This window comes from Chiroxiphia lanceolata, chromosome 17 (assembly GCF_009829145.1).
Source record: "Chiroxiphia lanceolata isolate bChiLan1 chromosome 17, bChiLan1.pri, whole genome shotgun sequence".
Lineage (NCBI taxonomy): Eukaryota > Metazoa > Chordata > Aves > Passeriformes > Pipridae > Chiroxiphia > Chiroxiphia lanceolata.
In genome coordinates, this window is record NC_045653.1 from 6,284,350 (window position 1) to 6,304,136 (window position 19,787).

The 19,787-nt window shown below is 42.7% G+C and overlaps 1 protein-coding gene across 1 annotated transcript in view; it reads right to left on the reverse strand.

Annotated features, from left to right (window-relative positions):
- Positions 1-1,014: 1,014 nt before the first annotated feature.
- The window catches only part of BCAS1 (breast carcinoma amplified sequence 1), a 43,042-nt gene continuing 24,269 nt past the window's right edge, over positions 1,015-19,787 (reverse strand). Inside the window, exons 9-11 of the mRNA XM_032705296.1 lie at positions 16,658-16,825; positions 7,377-7,643; positions 1,015-2,121 (exon numbers count right to left, since the gene is read on the reverse strand). Coding sequence (XP_032561187.1) covers positions 2,047-2,121; positions 7,377-7,643; positions 16,658-16,825 — 510 coding nt within the window. The 3' untranslated portion in view covers positions 1,015-2,046. The remainder of the gene's footprint in view (positions 2,122-7,376; positions 7,644-16,657; positions 16,826-19,787) is intronic.

Below are 19,787 nucleotides of genomic sequence, written 5' to 3' on the forward strand. Positions count from 1 at the left end.
CCCTGTGGGGGTGGGGAAGCCCTGGCACAGGTTGCCCAGAGAAGCTGTGGGTGCCCCATCCCTGGAAGTGTCCAAGGCCAGGTTGGACGGGGCTTGGAACAACCTGGGCTAGTGGAAGGTGTCCCTGCCCATGGCGGGGGGGGGGGCTGGATGAGCTTTAATATCCCTTCCAACCCAACCCATTCTGAGATTCTATGATGTAATTGAGTAGCCAGAGCATATTTTTATTTGAAAAATGCCCAAATACTATTCTAACACAGAGGCAATTACAGCAGTGTGAAGTCAGCAGCTTATTCTCTACTCTGGTAACACACACTGTGCTGACATCTGGCACTTTCATACCACTGTGTAACCATGGTGGTTGTCTCCCTGTATGTAGCCTTACATGCATTGATTTAATTAAAGCTTGTGTAATGTAGACAAAGCCTAAAACTTCTTTTTTTTTTTTTTTTTCTGTGTGTGTGTAGCAAGGCTGGACATAACAAGCCCAGTTCTTCTCTCATGCTGCCATAACGCGGGATGCACAGGAGTCATTGGTCCCACACAGATGCACAAGCAGGACATTACAAATCAGGTTGGAGATCTGTAAACGGTCCCTCTTGATTGATATCACTTTATATGGCATGAGAGGCCCATTGTGCCAGGGAGGGGAACAGAAAGTACCATTAGAGCTGAAGAACCTTTTGTCTGTGCTCCCTGTGCACAGAACCAGCAGCAAGTTTTGGTTGTTCACCCCAAGTCTGCAGGTTTGCAAAAGCACAACCTACCCACACTGGCTCATGGACAAACAAAGCTCTTTACCTCTGTCCTCTCTGACTAGTTAGAACTGGAATTCTGTGGATTTTACAGAATTCTTCCCTGATTTGCAGTTATAATCTTCACTCCAATAAAGAATGAATTACCTCCACAGGCAGGGGTTGTATGTGCTCATTTCTGCCTTAATGTCACGTCAATCATCAGACCACAGGGACATAAATAACAAACTTTGTTTTAGAATTAAAGCAGCAAAGGATCTTTTTTTCCAAAGGATAAGCATTAGTTTATTTAAAGATAAGGAGGTCGAAATATACACTACTGTATCATTCAGATGCTAGTGTGGATTAAAATATCAGGCCTGTGGCTCCCTGTACAGGTTTGCCCAGGACTGAACAAACAGAAATCTTAATTTTCTGTAAAATTTATTAACTACAGTTATTATAGGAGTCTTGTGAAGCAGGGAGGTGCCTGGACAGCTTTGATTTTGGTTTTTATTAGGATTAATTACAAGTACGGATATAAACAAATATCTGAACAAACAACTAAGTTTCCTATGATCTGAGAAACATTAATCCCAGGATTGTAGGTACAGCCTGGTGTTAGGAGTGCACGGGGACGTGGGTGCCCTCTTGTGTTCCTATTAGAACCTTAAATAGCTTTTAATTTGTTATCCCACCTCACCCAGACAAGAGAGACGCTGTCTCAATCACGTAAAGCCTTTACATTTTAGCGTTTTAATTTCCATTAATAACCAATAGGAAGCATAACTTTATAACCACTGATTCTATTATTCTGCAGGCTTTTTTTTTTAGCTAATTTCAACTCTATTGAGAAACCACACAAAGTGACTCGGTTGTTTTTACATTTGAGTATAACATTTATCAAAGGAGATTTTTGTTTTTCCTGGCTGCTTTAAAGCTCTCTAAAGCGGAGGGTTTGTTGCTCACGCCTTGCTGCCCAATCTACATTCTTTTGCCACATGCATTTTTTTTCCTGCCTTTTTTTTTAGTTGACTGCCACCTTCCCACCTTGCATACCCCACCCTCTACAGATTTAAAATCGTCCACACGACCTTTCTTTAAACATACAGCACGTTACTTGGTGATCTTTAGAGTCGCTTTCTAACATCTAAGGAACAAACCCTGTAAATGATATACCTTAAATGATACACCAGTGTTTGCTTTAGCCTCAGGCATTTGATGACAGCCATGTAAAGGAAAGGAATGAGTCATGTCTACTGCAAGGGAGCTCACAGAGAGCTACTGAGCCTCCAGCAGCCACGTGGAGTCATTACTTGGATTTCCCAGCAGGTAGGATGGACACTGGATCTGTTTGCACCTCTGCATCAGACATCCTTTTGGAACCCTGTGGAACAAGAGAGAGATCTTTAGAAACACTTTCAAATACTTCAGAATGGTTAAGTCTGGAATTTTGTCTTAGAGTTTTGCTACCAGACATTTCCCACTCCTTTCACCTCCCTGCTTTTTTTCATTTACCCTTTATTTAATATGCATAAGTATATGAGCACTACCTGCATCACGAGAATCCCAGAAATCTACTGCTTGTGATTTTGCCTAAATGTGTCGGTTATTTTAATACAATTTTCTCAATTGGCATGGAAAACAATTGTTTTCAGACACTGGACTAACACACCAGAGCCAAGCTGCTGTGCTTGTAGTACTGGGTTTTTGGCATAACTTTCTCTAAAATTTCCCTGGCCTAAATGCTTCACTGAAACCATGCTAAGAGTCCTTCAAGCATGATTAATAGTGTATTATAGCCAGCCTTGGTCTGCTCTAGGTTAAGGGAACATTAAATACTTTTATGCATGACAGGTATTCTACAATGTTAGAGTGATAAAGCTTCTCTTACACTGCAAATATAATTCTGGGTTTGGCACCAGTTCAAGACACTAATCCAGTTTAGATGAAGGAAATGTATATCTCCAGCTATACCAACTACATTTTTCACTGGTAACTGATAAAGACTTGGCTTTAGTTTAAGGTGCTTGACCTAATTTTACCAGCCTTGAAGTCATCAAAACCTCAGAACATGACAGCAAAATGGACCCACAAGCAGTGTTTCAGAGGTCACTGTTAGCAGTGCATGGGATGCCCATGCTGTTTGTAGCCAGATGCCCAAATCATTACATGCTAAACAGAAAAACCAGCATGACAAAGCTAAAGGTGACTGCTGTGTGCTTTCCCTACAATGGGAACTGTGCAGATTCATATGTGAATTGTCCTTTCAAACAGTATGTTTCTGCTGGAAACCTGACTCATCACTTCAGGACAATTCTGTGTCAGACATGGAGAGTGAAAGATTTCAACTTCCTCACCCCTTTCAGGGAAGTAAAAACAGTGGGGGTTTTATGCTGATTACACTCCACCTCACTGATCTTCCTTTAAATTTTCACCTTTGAGAATCTAAGTATGAAAAAGAGCAGCCAAATATCACAATGGACTGAAAGAATCCCCTGTCTTAACTGTAACCTTGTGCAGCTCAACTGGCTGCAGTGGGTGTGCTTCTGCTTCCACTGATGTTGAGTTTGGAAGGTTCTCTAGAGCAGAATAAAATTTTTTGGCCATTTACATGCAGCAACAAATCCATCACTTATCCATCAAACAATACCGAGGACCTAGTCATTCCAAATGTATCCAGCAATCCTAAAAACCTACACATCAGGTAAAAGATTTCCCACATTAAAAGAGTAATGGAGTCTGTCAGCTATAGCTGTTCCTGTCTGGGCACGAAGATATTAAGCCACTTCTAGACTAATCTAGGAAACAGGATGATGCTATTTGCCATTCTTCCTATAAATAGGTGGAGGGAGGAGACAGGAGGGGGAGCTCGTTTTAGATAATCCCCATTTTTGACTCATTTAGCACATTTGCAGTGGTGTCATGTTATTTGCTCATACTGCAGTCTCCCTGCTGCACCCATTTTCAAGGTGGTTGCTGATTAAAGCAGGAAGCTCTGAGGGAGACTGGCTGTTGATTCTCGTTAAACTGGAATTTCCAAGCCAGGTGTGAAATAAAGAACTTTGTTCCTGCCTTTTTAACGGACAAATTCCAGCTCTGCCCTCGGATTCAGCAGCACAGGTACCACTGGCTCCTGTCTGGCAGTGCAGTGGAAGCTGGCAGCTAAGCTGGAATATATTATTTTGGGCAGAGCACTTTAAAGTGCACATGCAGGAATGTCATGGTATGGGAGTATATTTTTCTCCCAGATTTTGCCCAGGAGAAGCCTGTGTCAGTGGGGCAGATACTCTGGGCAGAACAGGTCCCAGTAGTTTCCACATGCTAAGCTCTCCCAGCTTCTGACAACTTGAGCATGAGTTATTCCAGCTCAGAAAACAATGTCATTAACCTTTCCCCCCCCTCCCCTTTCTGCTTCTTTCTAATCTAATCTCTTTAAGACTCACTAAATACATTTTATATAGCTTATGAATTAATCTCTTTTGCCATAGGAACAACCACTGGACCTTATCAGCTGTGCTCAAACCATGCAGGGCTGGAACTCTCTTTGCTTGCATAAGTGGTGTCATTTGTAGCCAAAATTTCAGCCTTCGTTGGCCCAACTGGGAGCAGATGCTGGAACTGCAGTGTTCTCCTCAGCTGCATTCCTGCAGTCTGACATCCTCTTGCTCTGTGCCCTTTCCCAGAGGAATCGAGATCCAGGAGAGGGTGGTGTTAAAATATCTGCTACTGAAATAGCAGAACGGGAGGAGCTCAGTGGGCACAGGGCACGGGAGCTGCTGCAGCCCCTGTTAAATATTTCCTCCTTCCCTTTTATCAGCATAAAGACGAATTTTTCTGCTGAGTTGCCACCAAATACTCAAGCTCTTATCTTGAAATGGAGATTCTGGCATTGGTTTGTGCGTGTGATCTAATACTTTGAGATTAATGATTACACCTTCCTGGGGCTGAGTCTGATCACCTGGGAGATGTAGATTATTTTTAGGAGCATTGCAGAACTAGGTTTCTTAGGTATGGATAATCTTCCTGAGGATATTCAAAGAGAGGTGGTAATTTTTCATGAGAGATATTCCATACACAGACCTCATTGTAATGGGTTTGTTTTTTTTTCCCCTGCCACTTTAAAAGCACAATAAACTGACCAAAGCAGCTTAACTGTTATCAAATACTCTTTTTTAAGAGCCATCTTCTGCTAATGGGAGAAGGAAGCTGCAGGAGTACTGTTGGCCTCTATAATTGCAACACAAGATAAGGGGCTGTACAGCCAAACTGAGGCAAGCAAAAAGATCTCACAGAACATCTCTACTTCCTCTACATTTATTCCGTGTTTTATTCCCCAAATGGTATTTTTACCTCTTCACAATCTCCTCTCTTGATCTAAAAGCTTTTTCTTGCCTTTTGAGTCTGGGACACCTTTCCTGCCTCTCTCTGTGTCTCTCATGATCTTGCCCTTGAAAGACTGCTTCCTTGTTAACTTGCACTTCCTCATATCTCCCTTTCCGGAATAATTTTAAATTTGTAACTGTTGCTAAACTCTAGGAAGGATTTTTGGATACAGCTTGAATGAGTGGCACTATACAAAATAAAGTATATCAACAGACTATCAACAGATAAACCCTTTCTCACACAGTGAGAACTACAGCAAGGGAGGGCTTAACTTCAAGAAAACTTCAGACCGGAAAAACAAATCTCGCTTTTCTCCAGAAATAATAGTGACAGGTAACATTTGCCTAATTTCTAGACAACCTGTGCTAGAAAAATGTGGCTGCCTTCATCCCCTCCAGCTGACATGAGATATGCCACCACCATCCAAGCAGCTTAAGTAACAGCAGCCCTGCTCCTCCTGGAAGCTGGCAGTACCCAGAGCAGGATATGACACCCACACACCACATTTGTGAGTGTGGATCACGTTACACACTTGCACCAATGTTGGGCACAAAGAAAATCCACACAGAATTTGGAGGCAAAGGGGGGCAAAGAAAGAAAAACACATGAGTATGTCTTTGGTAGCTTCAGTCAGCTCACAGCTTCACAGAGCTGTATAACCAGTATCATCATATAACTCTGGCTTTTTCATGGCATATTAAGCAAAAGGATTTCTTGTCGTGGCTTCAGTGGGAGACAAGATGAGCAGAAGCCAATGCAAGTTGGTTTTCACTCCAGGTGAGCTTCACATCTTTGCTCCATTGAAACTACAGGAAAACCCCACCGGATCTATGGTGGACCAGGATTTTATCCCAGACCAATGAGGCTGACCTGTTGCTAATCTCTACTGCAGGAAGTTATTCCTCTTTTGTTCTTAATTCCCCTTGTAATATGACCTTGCTTTGGTGATGCGAATCGCCCTCTGCAGGACACACAGTAATTCTGTGAAATGGTGCAAATAAAGCACTTCTTCTGATGTGGAAAAACATCTGCCTTGGAATGAGTCACACTGGTGTGCATGGCAGTGGCTTTATAACCCAGTGTCCTAACTGGGCTGGTTTCCAGCTCTGAGTCAGTATTTCAATCTATATTGCCTGACTTTTCTTCTTGAAGGATTGCCCGGCTCTACTTCTACCCTGACAGCCTTAGAAGTGAGGAAGGACAAAGCAAGGTGCACACCTCTTAGGGCAGCCAGACTCACTAGGAATCATTGCAGGCAACAGACACATCTGTTGAGTTTCTTTACATCACTTGAAAGTTGTGGTGAAGTTTGGTTTGCACACTAAGTTTCCAAAAGATGCTAAAAATGACCCCATAACCCTGCAGATCCATTGTTGCTGTAGCAATGTGAGGAAAGAGGTTTAAGCTGCATCCTTCCAACTGATTTATCAAAAGCCTTTTGCAAAGGCTTAAGAGGCAGTCCCAGGCCTAACCTGTGCTTCTGTTTCTACATGTGCCCCTGAATACAGACAGGCAGAAAAATAAATCTCCATCTATTAAATGCTCTGACCAGTTGCACCAGTAACACCAAGTCTTCTGGAAACTCAGAGTTTCAGTGTGCTGAATTCTTTCATTTCTGCATTTCAGGTTTCAGTGAAGGGGGCACAGTGAATTTAGGCTAAGATTTAACAAAAAGCAATAAGAAAAAAATACCATGTGTACTTTTTGTGTGTTTTAACGAGTCTATCACTGCTTGCTGACACAAGGTGCTTATCTTGTGACCACTGTGCTGGTTCCTACCCACCCCAGTGGTCTCCTTTGATTTTTTCCTTGCAGGGATTTCCCATTTTGCAGGCATATCCTAGCTGCTCTGAAGCAGACACTGAACCACCATCAGGGTGGTTTAGAGCAAGCAGCTTACTCTGGTGAACCAGCACCACCTCCACTTTTCCCTTATAAACACACCCTAATTTGTAGGTGGTTCAGTGCCTGCTACAGGAGCAGTTTAATCATCCCCATAGCCAAGGCATGAACCCCAAAAACAGTGGTGTGGGAACAATTATAGCTCTCCCATAGCAAACCCTACCTGTGAATCAGTACCCTGAGGCCCAAAATTCCCTCCTTTGCCCAAAACCTTGCTGTTCTTTCACCCAAGCCCTGCAAAGCTGCCGGTGAAGCTGCACTCCCTCAGAGCACAAATCCCCCATGGACAACAACCTACAGGCTGGGCAGTTAAACAGCTGGGAAATACTAAAAAGAGAAGGTGAATTAACATACAAGGCCCTTGAAAAACCCTCCCAGGGACTGCCTCTTCTCTGTCTTCTTGTAGGAGGGTTCCTTGGAAGCGTCTCCTCCGTTCTGGATGGAGTCGGTGTCGGCTGCCGGCGGCTCCCGGGGGTCTGGCTGCTCCCTGCTCTCCTGCTTGCTGCCCTTCTGCTTGCTCAGCTCCACCGTGGACTTCTTGTCTTTGGAGCTCTCCTTGCTCCTCTGGCCCACAGGGTCACCTTCAGCCGGGGTAAGCGGCCTCTCTGTGGCATTTAACGTCTGCAGCGGTGTCAGACAAGGGTTATTTTCAGTGGGAAATATAGATATTTTGGAAGGCAATCCATAAATATGTTAAAAAAAACCCCACCCTGCCACCTGGCAGGGAGAAAGCCTGCTGCCCAACAGGTTTTCATTTACAGAGGTTGAGATGAACTCCTGCAGCCTTGGCTCAAGGGAAGGGCTCCCAGGGAGCTGATGGAGTTACTCATATGAGCAAAGACTGCAAGATCAAACCACCTTGCCTAAACCTGCCTTATATCTGTCTGTCTCTCTGCTGAAGCTGGTTTAGGAGGCAGAGAACATGCACAGAGAGATACAGAGTCACAAGGAGACTCTGCCCACTAAGACTCCTCCAGATTTTGCATCCCAAACAGTGAAAGTACCCAAAAAGTGCAAGGGAAAGATTTGGGAGAGAAAAGAAGCAAAAGGCATCATAAAGCGAATGATAAAAACAAATCTGCTGCAAAACTGCAACACTCCATCCAAAAATTAACAGGACAGGGTTTGGCTATGGAAGGCCACAGTATCTTAAAAAATTTCATGTACAAGTGCAAAAGAAGAGACAGCAAATCTTCCAAAGAAACACAATCATAGTATAGAAAACTTGGAGTAGTGTAGGATATGTTTGAAGTTCACAGGAGAAAAATCATATGTGACAAACAAAGGATCAGACAATGAAACTGTCACTGTTTGGAGGGCAGCAAATGATGATGTTTTGCCTGGAAATCTGTTTGCAAATGGGATTTTCTTTTTTTCTTTTGCAAAAAAAGAATCATATTGCTCTATTTATTAACATCATTACAACAGCACAAATTTGCCAGGTTGAAAAGCTGGAAATCTTACATCTCCCCTCAGGGCATGGCCCAGAGCTTAGTGCTGTTTAATTTTTACAGCTTTGGGGATTTTACTGTTAGTGTCGAAATATTTGGTGTTCTTCTAAAGGCCTGGGGTTTTGTGCTTACATGACAGGCTCAGGTTTCACTAAAAACAAACACATTTTTAGATACTGTGATTTCAGAGAAAAACCTGAAGGTAGAGACTCTAGAGAAACACAATGCAAATACACCTCTTGTATCTATTTTTAAAAATACCCTCAAGCCACTCTAATTTTGGGGAAACAAGAATGAGAGGGGGTAGCAAGGCTTGCCTTTTGCACTTGATTCACCTTTCTTCCACTCCCAATCTTAAAAAAACCCAAATTTAAGTTATAGAGCCTGCAACCATTTAATACATTCGGTCTTGACCAGGAGGCTCAAGTCCTTCACAAAATAATTGCTTGTGTTGAACTATCTCTTTTTCCAAAGGCCAGACATATGTGGGTACATATTTCCTTACATCTGGATTTGTCTGCTCTTAGAGTTAAAAATCCAGTCAGGAGCTTGTCTTTGCTCTGGGTCTGCAGGATGCACATGAAGCCATGGAGATGGAGATGTTCAGTGGCCTCACACACCACCTGGGTGTCAACACTTTATTCAAGTAGATTCAATAATTCAGAATAAAGGAGAACTGTCTCGTGAGGCTGCACAGACACCACACTCTACGTGTGTCTTCTTCACCTCACCTGAGAAAAGAGACCTGTTCAGATGCACTCATGAGTGGCTCAAGTGATGCAGGAGCTTTCCCAGCACGAGGATGAACAGAAAGTCAGATTTAATTGTGTCTGCCTCTGTTTGACTCAGTTTAACTCTCAGTCCACGAGCTCTCAGCTGCTGCTCCTTCTTACTCTTATTTGTTTCAGCTTTTGAAATGTCTCTTTGGTGCAGTTGCAAACGTGCACGTTCAGTTCAAAAACAACCACAGCACCCAAAATACAGCTCTGAGACTGAATATAGCTCTGAGGCTGGATACATCTGAGTTCAGAGGTGCCAGAACAACCTCTGACCCTTATGAACACTCTGTGAAATCTGTGGGTTTGCTCTGTGGGTGTAAAATTAGGGTCTTCCTCACCACACGTGCTTGGTTGTTCAGGACTGAGCCACGAGTGGGATGCAAAAGGATTATTTCTATGGGCAGGCTGGGCCTTTGATGTTAGTCAAACAAAACACTTTTTAAAAATATTCATAATACATTTTCCAGGCAAAATAAGAGGGGGAAAAAAACCCCCACTCCTATCAGATAATCTCTTTGAGGTGTTTCATATTAACCTTGAGAGGCAGGAAATTGGCATATTTGATATTGATGGGAGCAGCTCAGGAAATACGAAGTGAAGCCCATGAATAATGAAACATGTTAATGTTTCTTATTCTAAAGGGTGAGCTGCACCTGACAGATTGCTTTTCCTCTCTCAACGCTGGCAGTGCAACAGAAATAGAAAAAGAAAAGATGAACAGCAGGGTATTTTCCCCATCGTGTTACAGGAGACCTTAATCCAAGGCTGATTTTTGAGTGAAAAAGGCAGACTGAAATTTCTGCAGATTTTGTGTCAGTGCTGTAATAAATTTCTGTGGCATTCAGAATGGCAGTGATGGAAAGTGGAGAAGAATCACAACATTCCAGGGACACAATGACATAATTTAAGGAGATCTTTACACAGAAGTCCCCCCAAAAAGTCAACAGCAGATCCAGTTTTCACTGGGCTTTTCAGTGTAATAAAACTGTTCTAAATTTACATCAGGGTAAGGGAGAGAAGGAGGAAGAATAATAAGGTGATTTACAAAAATGGAAGGCAACTGGCTGCTAATTAAAATAATAAAAAGTAGATCCAGGACTGTAACTTTCAGTGTTTTACCCAGATCACTTCACAAAACTCTTGTATGAAATAAGGAGTAAATGTCACAAGACAAGACTTCTGTATTTGGGATGCTTTTAGTGACTAATTCATAAAGATTAACCTTGGTGTCATAAGACATAATGAAAATAGAAAGAGTGAAAAATAGTTTTACCGTTAATTAAAAAAGGAAATTCTGAAATGTCAGTTTTTAATACAACTTCAGTTTTTCTATTAAAGGAAACACTGTCCATACACAGAACCTTGTTTTACCTTTGATTACTGAAAGATTACTCAAAAGTAATTCTTCTGGGTATCTTGCCTTGCAACAGATGAGGTTTTTGTTCTCACACAAGGTAACAGTATTTGTATTTCTAATGAAAATATAATTTTTCTGAAGCATTTTAAAGGCATGCAGAATATAATGTAAATGTCACATCCAAAGTTTTGGGTTAGCTTTTATGAACACAGAATGAAAGAAAAAAAAACAGAACAAGAAAAAATACTACCACGGCTTTTGTTAAATTGCAGTGAACAGTTTTCATTCTCAGTTTCATTTCTCCTTTACAGAGTTTGCACGTAAATGATCTTTTCCTCAGAAGACAAGTAAATCAACAAAATAAAAATAATTCTAGCTGTGTGTATTTAGTTTCACTGCCTAAGCCAAGCTACATGCAGAAGGTAAAATAGCAGCAAGAGAGAGGAGTAAACCTGATTGCAAACTCACTAATTGATTTAAGAAAAAAACAGACCTGGAAAAAAGTTTGGTGGGTTTTTTTTAAATCTGATAGTGACCCTTTAAAATCTTGTTTAATAGCATGAATAGGTAAAATAAATAGATAAGGAAAGAAATCAGTGAGCATGGAGCAACTTTTCTCTCAGTGATTTTTACATTTCAAAAGGTAGAGTTGTATGGAAGGAAGTGGCAGGAACCCATCACCAAGAGATGAAAAAATCCAGGCACTTACGTGGTGACTGGGGCCATTTACCACTTCGGAACTGGTTGTCCCTCCATCACCCTTGACTGACTAAAATAACAAAGGGTTACAGGACTTCTAACAGGGTTCATTCACTAAGAAGACACACATGAATAAAGGTTTAATTTAAGGCCACTCTTTGCAACACTAAAACAAACCCAGACACTTCAGAAACTCCACCAACGTTTCTGAAATACCCACAACCCCAAGGTAGATTTTGCTGTGTTTTTTTCTGTCAGTCTGTTTCTTGCAAGTCAGTTTTCCCATTAAGAAAAATAGGATAAACATGAGTGAGGTCTCAGTGGACCTGAGATCATGTCAGTCCTAAACAAGACAGTGCTATCAGCCCTGCCACTGTAGTTTTCTAGGAAAGAGCTTTTTCTGCTTTGCAGAGCCAAATCTGTCTTACAAGATCTAGTGGGACTTCCTCTCTATCCAACCATCCCACTAAGTGCATGTCCTGTGAATGATTAAAACCCACTCAGCTCTAAAGGTGTATTTTTATAATTTATCATCAGCATCCATTTATTCCCAGTTTTTGCTTCCCAGTTTATGCCTGCAGTCTATACACATCTAAGTGATAGCCCTCCTTGGTGCCCACTCTTCCCAACCCAAGCAGACCCTGAGGCTGCAGCGCTGAGAGGTCACTCAGAGCAAACCTGGACTCTGAAATACCTTTTTTAAGGTACAATCCCCTGTTTCTATTTAGCTTTAAAAATGAGAAAGCCCTGTTTGACAAAACTAGCTCAAGGAGTAAACACCACAAGCTTTGTGACAGTTAAATTAAGCTTTAGGCACAATTAGTGCCACAGAAAGAACAGGAGTGCTGTGTACATTTGTAATTAGGAGCCGTGTTCTGTGGTATTCCCCTGAGTGCTGTACAAGCCACAGAGCTCAGCAGCAAAGCGTAAAATAAACTCCAGAATTTCAGAGAGCCCAAATTTAAATGTCATTTTTCATTGCCTAAGTTCAATGAAAACAATGAAAGGATGTGACTTCTGTTCTAAAGATAGATCAGGCGGAATTGTGGTTTTCTGCAGCTTGTAGATTTGTAACTTGAAGCACAACAGTGTCAGCTCCATCCTACAAATGGTGGTATTGCAAGGACCTATTTCAGCCCCTGATTTTCCTATAAAACCACAGAAAATCAATATATGCCAGCAGCAGGATAGGAAACCAAACCAATCCATGACAATTCATTACTTTTGTGGGAAAAATTCTCGCTCTGGAACACGTTGTTGCTCAGCCTCCTGTGTTTGTGCTCGTGACGCTTTATCTGTGCAAGGGGTTGCAGAAATGGAGGGGAGGAAGCACAACTTGGTCTGTCTTTACACTGCAGGAGACAAACTCAGTCCAGAGTGTATGAAGATGTGCTGTGATAAGATCTAGTTCGCATTTCTATCTCAGCAAGGCTCAGATGCCTCCAGAAAAAAAAAGTTTGTGCTGTAACAGCCATCAGTGTTCCCTTTTCCCCCCCTAAACACCCCAAACCCAGAAAAAAATAGCCCTGCTTTAGCCAACATCTAGCAATCCATCTCTCTCTTTTTTTTTTTCATTATTTATTTTTAGTTTTTTTACCAAAAATAACAGAGTAAAGACCTTGAGGTCTAGACAAAGTTCCCTCTTGCCGTCAGTGAGACACGATCCCAAGGATTTCTCTCCAGCACTGCTGACCTCTTATCCTTGCCTTTGGTCACTTAGGATTGCTGCTGCCCAGAGCTTCCCAAAAATCCCCCCCTGCTTTCTTGGGCAATAAGGGGTGGATCAGCACGTCTTTAAATGGAGGAAGGTGGGGACAGCCAACACACTTGTTACGTTTTCATGAATAATGAAGAAAAGTTAAGTTGTGACAGCGTAAAATAGCTATTCTTGATTCCAAATGCTATTTATTGCCTAAAGGTTTATTTACATGGGGAAGTAGGCCAGCACAGACGCAACAGACAATGTGGGAACAATATTTACTTATCCCAGAAAGATAAACTCTCCTTGGGAACATCCATACTCAACACTGTCTTAGACCATCTGTGCTGCCAATAAACTTCCTGGCTGAGGACAAAGCTACAGCCTCAGTTTACAGTTGGCAATTATCTCATTCTTATTAAAAATGCCAGTTTGCACCCTTCTTATCTCCACAAAATATCTCAAACCAGCCTTTTTGAAAGGATTTCTCTTATTTAGCTTTGCACCTGTTTATATCCTGTGCAGGAACTTTCAGGGCTTTCATCATCTGACGTGTTCTAAGGGGCTCTCAGACCTGCTCAACCTCCACAAGGGGACCTGGGGTGATTAATTCAGGTGTAACATCTCTATCAGGACACCTGCACTGGCTCTGATATATCCCACCCTGGAAATAACACAATAACTGTTTGATTTTTGATTAATGAGGCTGGAAAGACTTTCAGCTGGATTTCAAATCCACATAGGTGGATTACTTCGATAAAAGAGCAGTGCTATTTCTTCATCTCTTATTGAATTCCAGGGATTTAGACTAATACTTTATCTTGCTATAATTTCCCAATATCTTTTATAGTATTAGTTAGCCCTCTCCTATTTTAGTCACAGCAGTGGCTTTTGTGACCTTTGCAAGCACAAATAACTCAGCACAAATAAGAAAGGACATCTGCACTGAGCAAGTCAGCAGGCAGTCTTTGGGATACACACAGCCTTTTCCAAGGGAAATTCCTCCTGGTTCTCCCAATGGCTTCTCCTTGTGTCAACAGCAGCAATTACAGTGCTGTGGATCTAAATGTCTCCTTGCTATCAGCCTGTGCTTGTGCTTTCTGAGGAGAATAATGTCAAAACTGGGGCATCTGGAGAATAACTGACTTGCCTGTTGGAGGTTCACAATAGACTGCAATAGAATTAATTTCTAGGTCCCAGTCTTCAATCCTAAAATGCTAAATTACCTTTCCTTGGGCACCTGGTGGTGACCTGTGTGACATAAAACTGTGGATGTTGTGGGAATAACTTGGGATCTTCCTCTGCAGGCAGAAGACAAACCCAGTAAGGAATCATATTAATATATAAAATTAAAAGTCAACCTCTTCCAAGAGAGATTGTTGCTCTAATAACCTCCCACTATCCCAGGTTGCTCCAAGCCTTGTTCAGCCTGGCCTTGGACACTTCCAGGGATGGGGCAGCCACAGCTTCTCTGGGCAACCTGTGCCAGGGCCTCCCCACCCTCGCAGAGAAGAATTTCTCCCTCCACTTTATGGCTGCTCCTGTAGGGCAGCCAAACCTCCAGACAAAACTACAGTAGAAACCTTTTCTGAATGGAAATTACACCTTCCAGTGAATGCTCTGCCAGTGCAGCTCTACTGAGCAAAAAGCCCTATTAGACACCTCTACAGAGTTCATCTCAGCTCTCCACAGCCCTGGAGCTTCCCTACCTCTTCCTTGTGAGAAAAATCAAGCCTGTGTTGGAATTTCAGACATTTCACCCATTTGCAGCACTCACCACTAGTTCAAAAGCTTTACAGAAAGTACCTGTTCAGCAGTGGCTTAAAATCCTTGTGTCTGCCTTCAGAATCAGAAATACTGATTGAGCAGCTGGCACAAAGCTGTTGGGCAGCTGATTCTGCACAAAAGCATGGAAGTGATCCAGTAATCCCAAAGTTATTCAGAGGAAATGGCCCAGGAAACTTCAGGGCCAATACAGATATTAAAATAGTCCTCGATCCGTTTTGAAATCGATAGCCAAAAGTAGAGCAGATGACTACTGAAGGTTCCAAAAAGCTGCAAAACCACTTACACCATTAACACAATTCTGCTTCCCCTGTGGGTAGATGTTTGTCTAGCACTGGTTCTGTTTTCTAGGCCGAAATCTGGATTAAATCCCTGCTCTGATTAGAGCAGTGATACATCTACTGCTTTTAACACAGCATTGTTTTCTTCCATGGTGACTAAGATGGGTGTGGAACAGCTTTATTTTTTTAATGGGTGCTGTTTTTTGGTAGAGTGACACGATCTGAAGTCATGATGCCCACAGTTGTTAGTGTTTGAAATGCATTGCTCCCAACTCCCCTTCTGCAAGCCCAGCTTGTGCCACTGCCAGGCCTCCATGCAGGACAACCACAAGGCCCCTTGGATTTAGGAATAAGGTGGAGATTTTTCTAAACTGACTGAAACATTATGTGGAATTAAAAGCAGGTTGGGTGCACAGTTGCTGGCTGATATTAAGAATTTTTTGCTTGGATCCTCAAATACATAAGAGTGGCCCTGTAGTAAAGCACTCCCCGAGAACAAAAACTGAACGAACCCATCACAGGTTGGGCTGAGGCCAGCAAACAGCTGAGAATAAAAGAAATGCTAATCTTTTGGAAATAAAAAATAAATCAAGAGTTGGGCTGTGGTGTGCACTCCTACAGTCTGAGTCACAAATTTTAACCTGTGACACCGTGACTGTTCACAGGTATGTACCAGGTATGTACCTGTGGGCAGACACCTGGGCTGGCCATCACATCAGCTTCAAAGAAACTACATTTTTCCACATTTTAATGTTAAGCTACTCTGATATCCACACCGTGTAGCTGCCTGAAAATAAACCAGCATTGACTGAAAATGGAAGCCTTCCATATGCATTTGTAAACCTTGCCAAAATAGATCAATTTGCTATATAAATCCTCAAGGTCTGCTACGATTTTATCAGAGACGTGTTATTTCTAGACTTGGATTATTTTCTCTCTTGGCCACTTTTCTAGACTCTTTTAAGAAATATTGTCTGGCTGTTTGTACACAAATCCATCGGGATAATTTCACACCTACAGCCACAACACAATACCAGCCAATTGATCACCTCAGTGGTTTCCTTCTTCCCTCTGGTCTTCTGGGAAAAAGGATTAGATTCTACTTTATACCTTCCATTTTTCCATCTAACAGACCTTTGCAGCAGCAACTGCATCCTTTCACATGCCAGTTTAGCTAACCTACATAAGCTGCCAAAAAAAAAAAAAAAAAAAAAAAAAAAAAATTGAGCTACTGAAAATACAACTCCCTGAAGCAAGTGCAGGACTCGACACAACGCAGGGGCATTGGACGAACGGGAGACGGGTTTGGAGATGGGATCAGCCCGGAGCATCAGCCCGGGGGAAGCGGCTTGTGGAGCTGAGGCTCATTCAGCACCTCAACCCCTGGAGCTCCCTGGGCCACCTGGGGGAGGGAAAGGGCCACCGGAGCCCCCGGGCAGGCGGGGAAGGGAGCGCGGAACGTTCCGGGAGGAGCCGCGAGAGGGAGATGCAGGACGGGGAATTGCGGCCAGGGGGGTCACGCTCCGCCCGCCCGGACGCGGGATTTCCCAAGAATCCTCCCCATCCCGGCAGCGCTTCGCTTACCAGCTTGAAAAACTTCCTCAGGTTCGCCTTGGGCGTTTTGCTTTCCGCCCCTCTGGGTTTCACTTCTGAGCCCTCCGGGCTCTTGCTCTCGTCCCTGTCCGGAGCCACCGCTTCGAAAGACGCCTCTGTTTTCTCATTGCTCACGGCCTCCGCTTCCTCCGATGCGTTCTGGGGTTGGGAAACGTGAAAAAAGGGGAAAAAACCATTCCCACTTAATCAGTGAGGGTTTGCTTGGGGTTTTTAAAGAGGTTACAAAGTGCTGCAGCACTGCAGGAACAAGTGTGGCATGAAAGCATCCTTTGCTTAACTGATCTCTAGGTGTTGCTTCAGGAATTTGATTCATCCCAAATAAAAAAAGTAAGTAAGTGTTAAAATCCCACCAGCTTGTATAAATTGAAGAAATGGCCTTTCTTGTGCTGCAGTACCAGTTCTCAAACACAAGAATCTAGATTTGATTGCAGTTTTAAAAAGAAAATTTAAATGAAATGACATACAGCAATATGTATCCTGAGAAGATGACACTCAGGTAAAACCAGTAAATACGAGAAAGATCATACCCAGGAGTTTGCACACAAAAGCAGAAATAGGATTAAATAAAACACATTGTGGACATTATTAATTGTTAAAACTGTATATCATCGTTCCTAGTGAAATACAGGAGTGCAACATCCCAGCCCCAGCATTGTCAGGCTGGTCACATCTGCATCCCCAGCTCCTCTTCCCAATTGCACAGATATAAATGATTTTTTGAGGTACGAGGTAGTTAAGTTGCTCATCTATTCCTTCACCTAATTCCACGGGTCACAATCACCCTCTTTGATAGTGCTGACCCTCATTTGAATTCAAGAAAAGCTCCTGGGCTTTAGGAACGTTTAAATCCTGATTTAGAACACCTTTTTCTTTCTTAAACACCTATGCACTTACTTTAATTTGGAATTACTATATCAAAGTTGTTGTGGAAGTTATGGTTTATCTTGTTTGAGATCCTTAGGCTTGCTATTAAAAATGGTATGAATTTCCTATAATTATCTCCAGAAACCATTCCTGTAAACTCATCTCCCTCTGTGAGGCTGAATTAACTGACTCTGAAGGTTTTCTTTCACAATTTTGTGATCTCAAAGTTATCTGTGGAAGCCTGGTCCAACCTCCCTGCTGAAAGCTGCTGAGGAACTGCTTGTGTTGAGCTTGTGGTACCTCCAAGGCTGGAGGTTCCACAACTTCTATGCAAACACATCAGGGTATTTCAGACATGCTGGACCAAGAGGAAACTCCAGACACATCACAAAGTCCTCTTCTCAAATAAAGCTGAGGTGGCAAATGGAGACATGACAAAACCCCTTCCAGCAAAGGTTCTCTGACAATTAAAAAGAATTTTTAATTGTTGTTACTGTTCCCCCTAAGAAACTTGAAGAAAAATTTCCATTTGTGCATTGAAGAAAATCACCAAGGTGTTTCTGGCAGGAACTGAGAGCGAAATAGGAAGAGCCTGACAAAGCTGAAGTCAATAAACTTTGAATGATGTAACATTAACTAGAGCAACAGGCTCAGCTTCTTCACTTCACTTAAGGGAAAAGCAAAAGTTATATCAAGTTTTGTGACCAGTTTTAGGAAGAAACTCCAATTTATATAGAATAATAATTTGCAAACAGCCTGGCTCATATCAGCTTTGATGCATAAGTGTTCTCATAAAAGTTCTCTCCTTACACCTATAAACTGCAGCAGCTGAGGTTGCTGCATTCATGGGTCCAGATTCTGCTTCCAGTTTCCTTAAACACAAATTTTAATAAATTCAGCCTAAGTCAGCAGCTATTGCAGTTATGCACCATGGGGACAGAAGGGCTGTTGGGTTATTTTATTTTTCTTTTGTTAAAGGCACTCTGCCAAATTTAGAAAACATTTCAAGATACATTTGTTTGAAGTAAGATGAGCTCCATCCTTTCTTCTTCCTGTTACAGAGCAGCTTTTGCTTTCTTTTTCAAAATAATATTTTAACTTATCTTTGCTAGCTGTGTTTTATAGGAGTGTTTTACTGTGCTCTTTATTTCACTGTTTTGAAAGCATTTTTTATTCCCTTAAATGTCCCTAATTTTCTTTCAGTAATAAGGTTTTTAAACCAATTGTGGTGGAAAGTTTGTGCCTACTCTGAGACATCTTTTGGTTCTTACAAACCCTCCTGTTGTTTTGGGGAACTATTGTTACACCGTTTTCTTATCTGGGTTCCTGAGCACACAAATTGTTGCCTTATGAGAGTGTAACTCATTTTGTGACCTGGATAACTTGGATTGGAGTTTTCCTTTGGCTGGCTGCATCTTTCCTCCAAATTGAGATAAACACTGCACCCTGCTTTGATCTCGTGCTGCAGCCTGAGCTGGCACTCCCCACTGCATTTCATTAGACACGAGGAGCACTTCTGCTTTCCCTGGGTCAGACCTTCCCTATGAAGCAGCTTTTCTTTTATCTCAACAATATATACAAGATGACCTTTTGTTCAAGAAATTTCCACTTAAAAGGGTAGTCAGGCTTGAGATCTACTCCAGACACACAGGCAGGGAGTAGGAAGGGTTGGAGAGACTTTCCCCCACCTTCCTGCCCTCCCTGGCCAAGGCAAAGCCAACAGAGGTTGCTGCAGTCAAGGCAGCTCAGCTTTAGCCCTCACCCTGGGCTTGGACCTCCCCCCAAAGCCCCTGTGCCCTGCAGCCACTGCCTGAAGGTGCCACAGAGCAGGTTTTGGGCTGTGACAGCTCAGACTATGAACCACTGACACCACACAGGTCTGGACAGCCCAGGAGTGGGGTCTGACCCCCAAATCCCCAGGTTGGGGAGGTCAAGGTCCTTCCCTGCTCTTTTTGCTTAGGATGGAACACAATTACAGGCTCAGCAATAAAGGTGAGATTGGACATGGAACTGTTGGAGCAAGTCCAGAGGAGGCCATGAAGTTGTTGAGGGGACTGGAAGTGTTCAAAGCGAGGTTGGACAGGGCTTGGAGCAACCTGGTCTAGTGGCAGGTGTCCCTGCCCATGGCAGGGGGTGGAACTGGGTTGCCTTTAAGGTCCCTTCCAGCCCAAACCCTTCTGTGACTCTATATTCTCCTGCACCCAACAGCCAACCAGTTTGCTGTTTGTGTATCAGC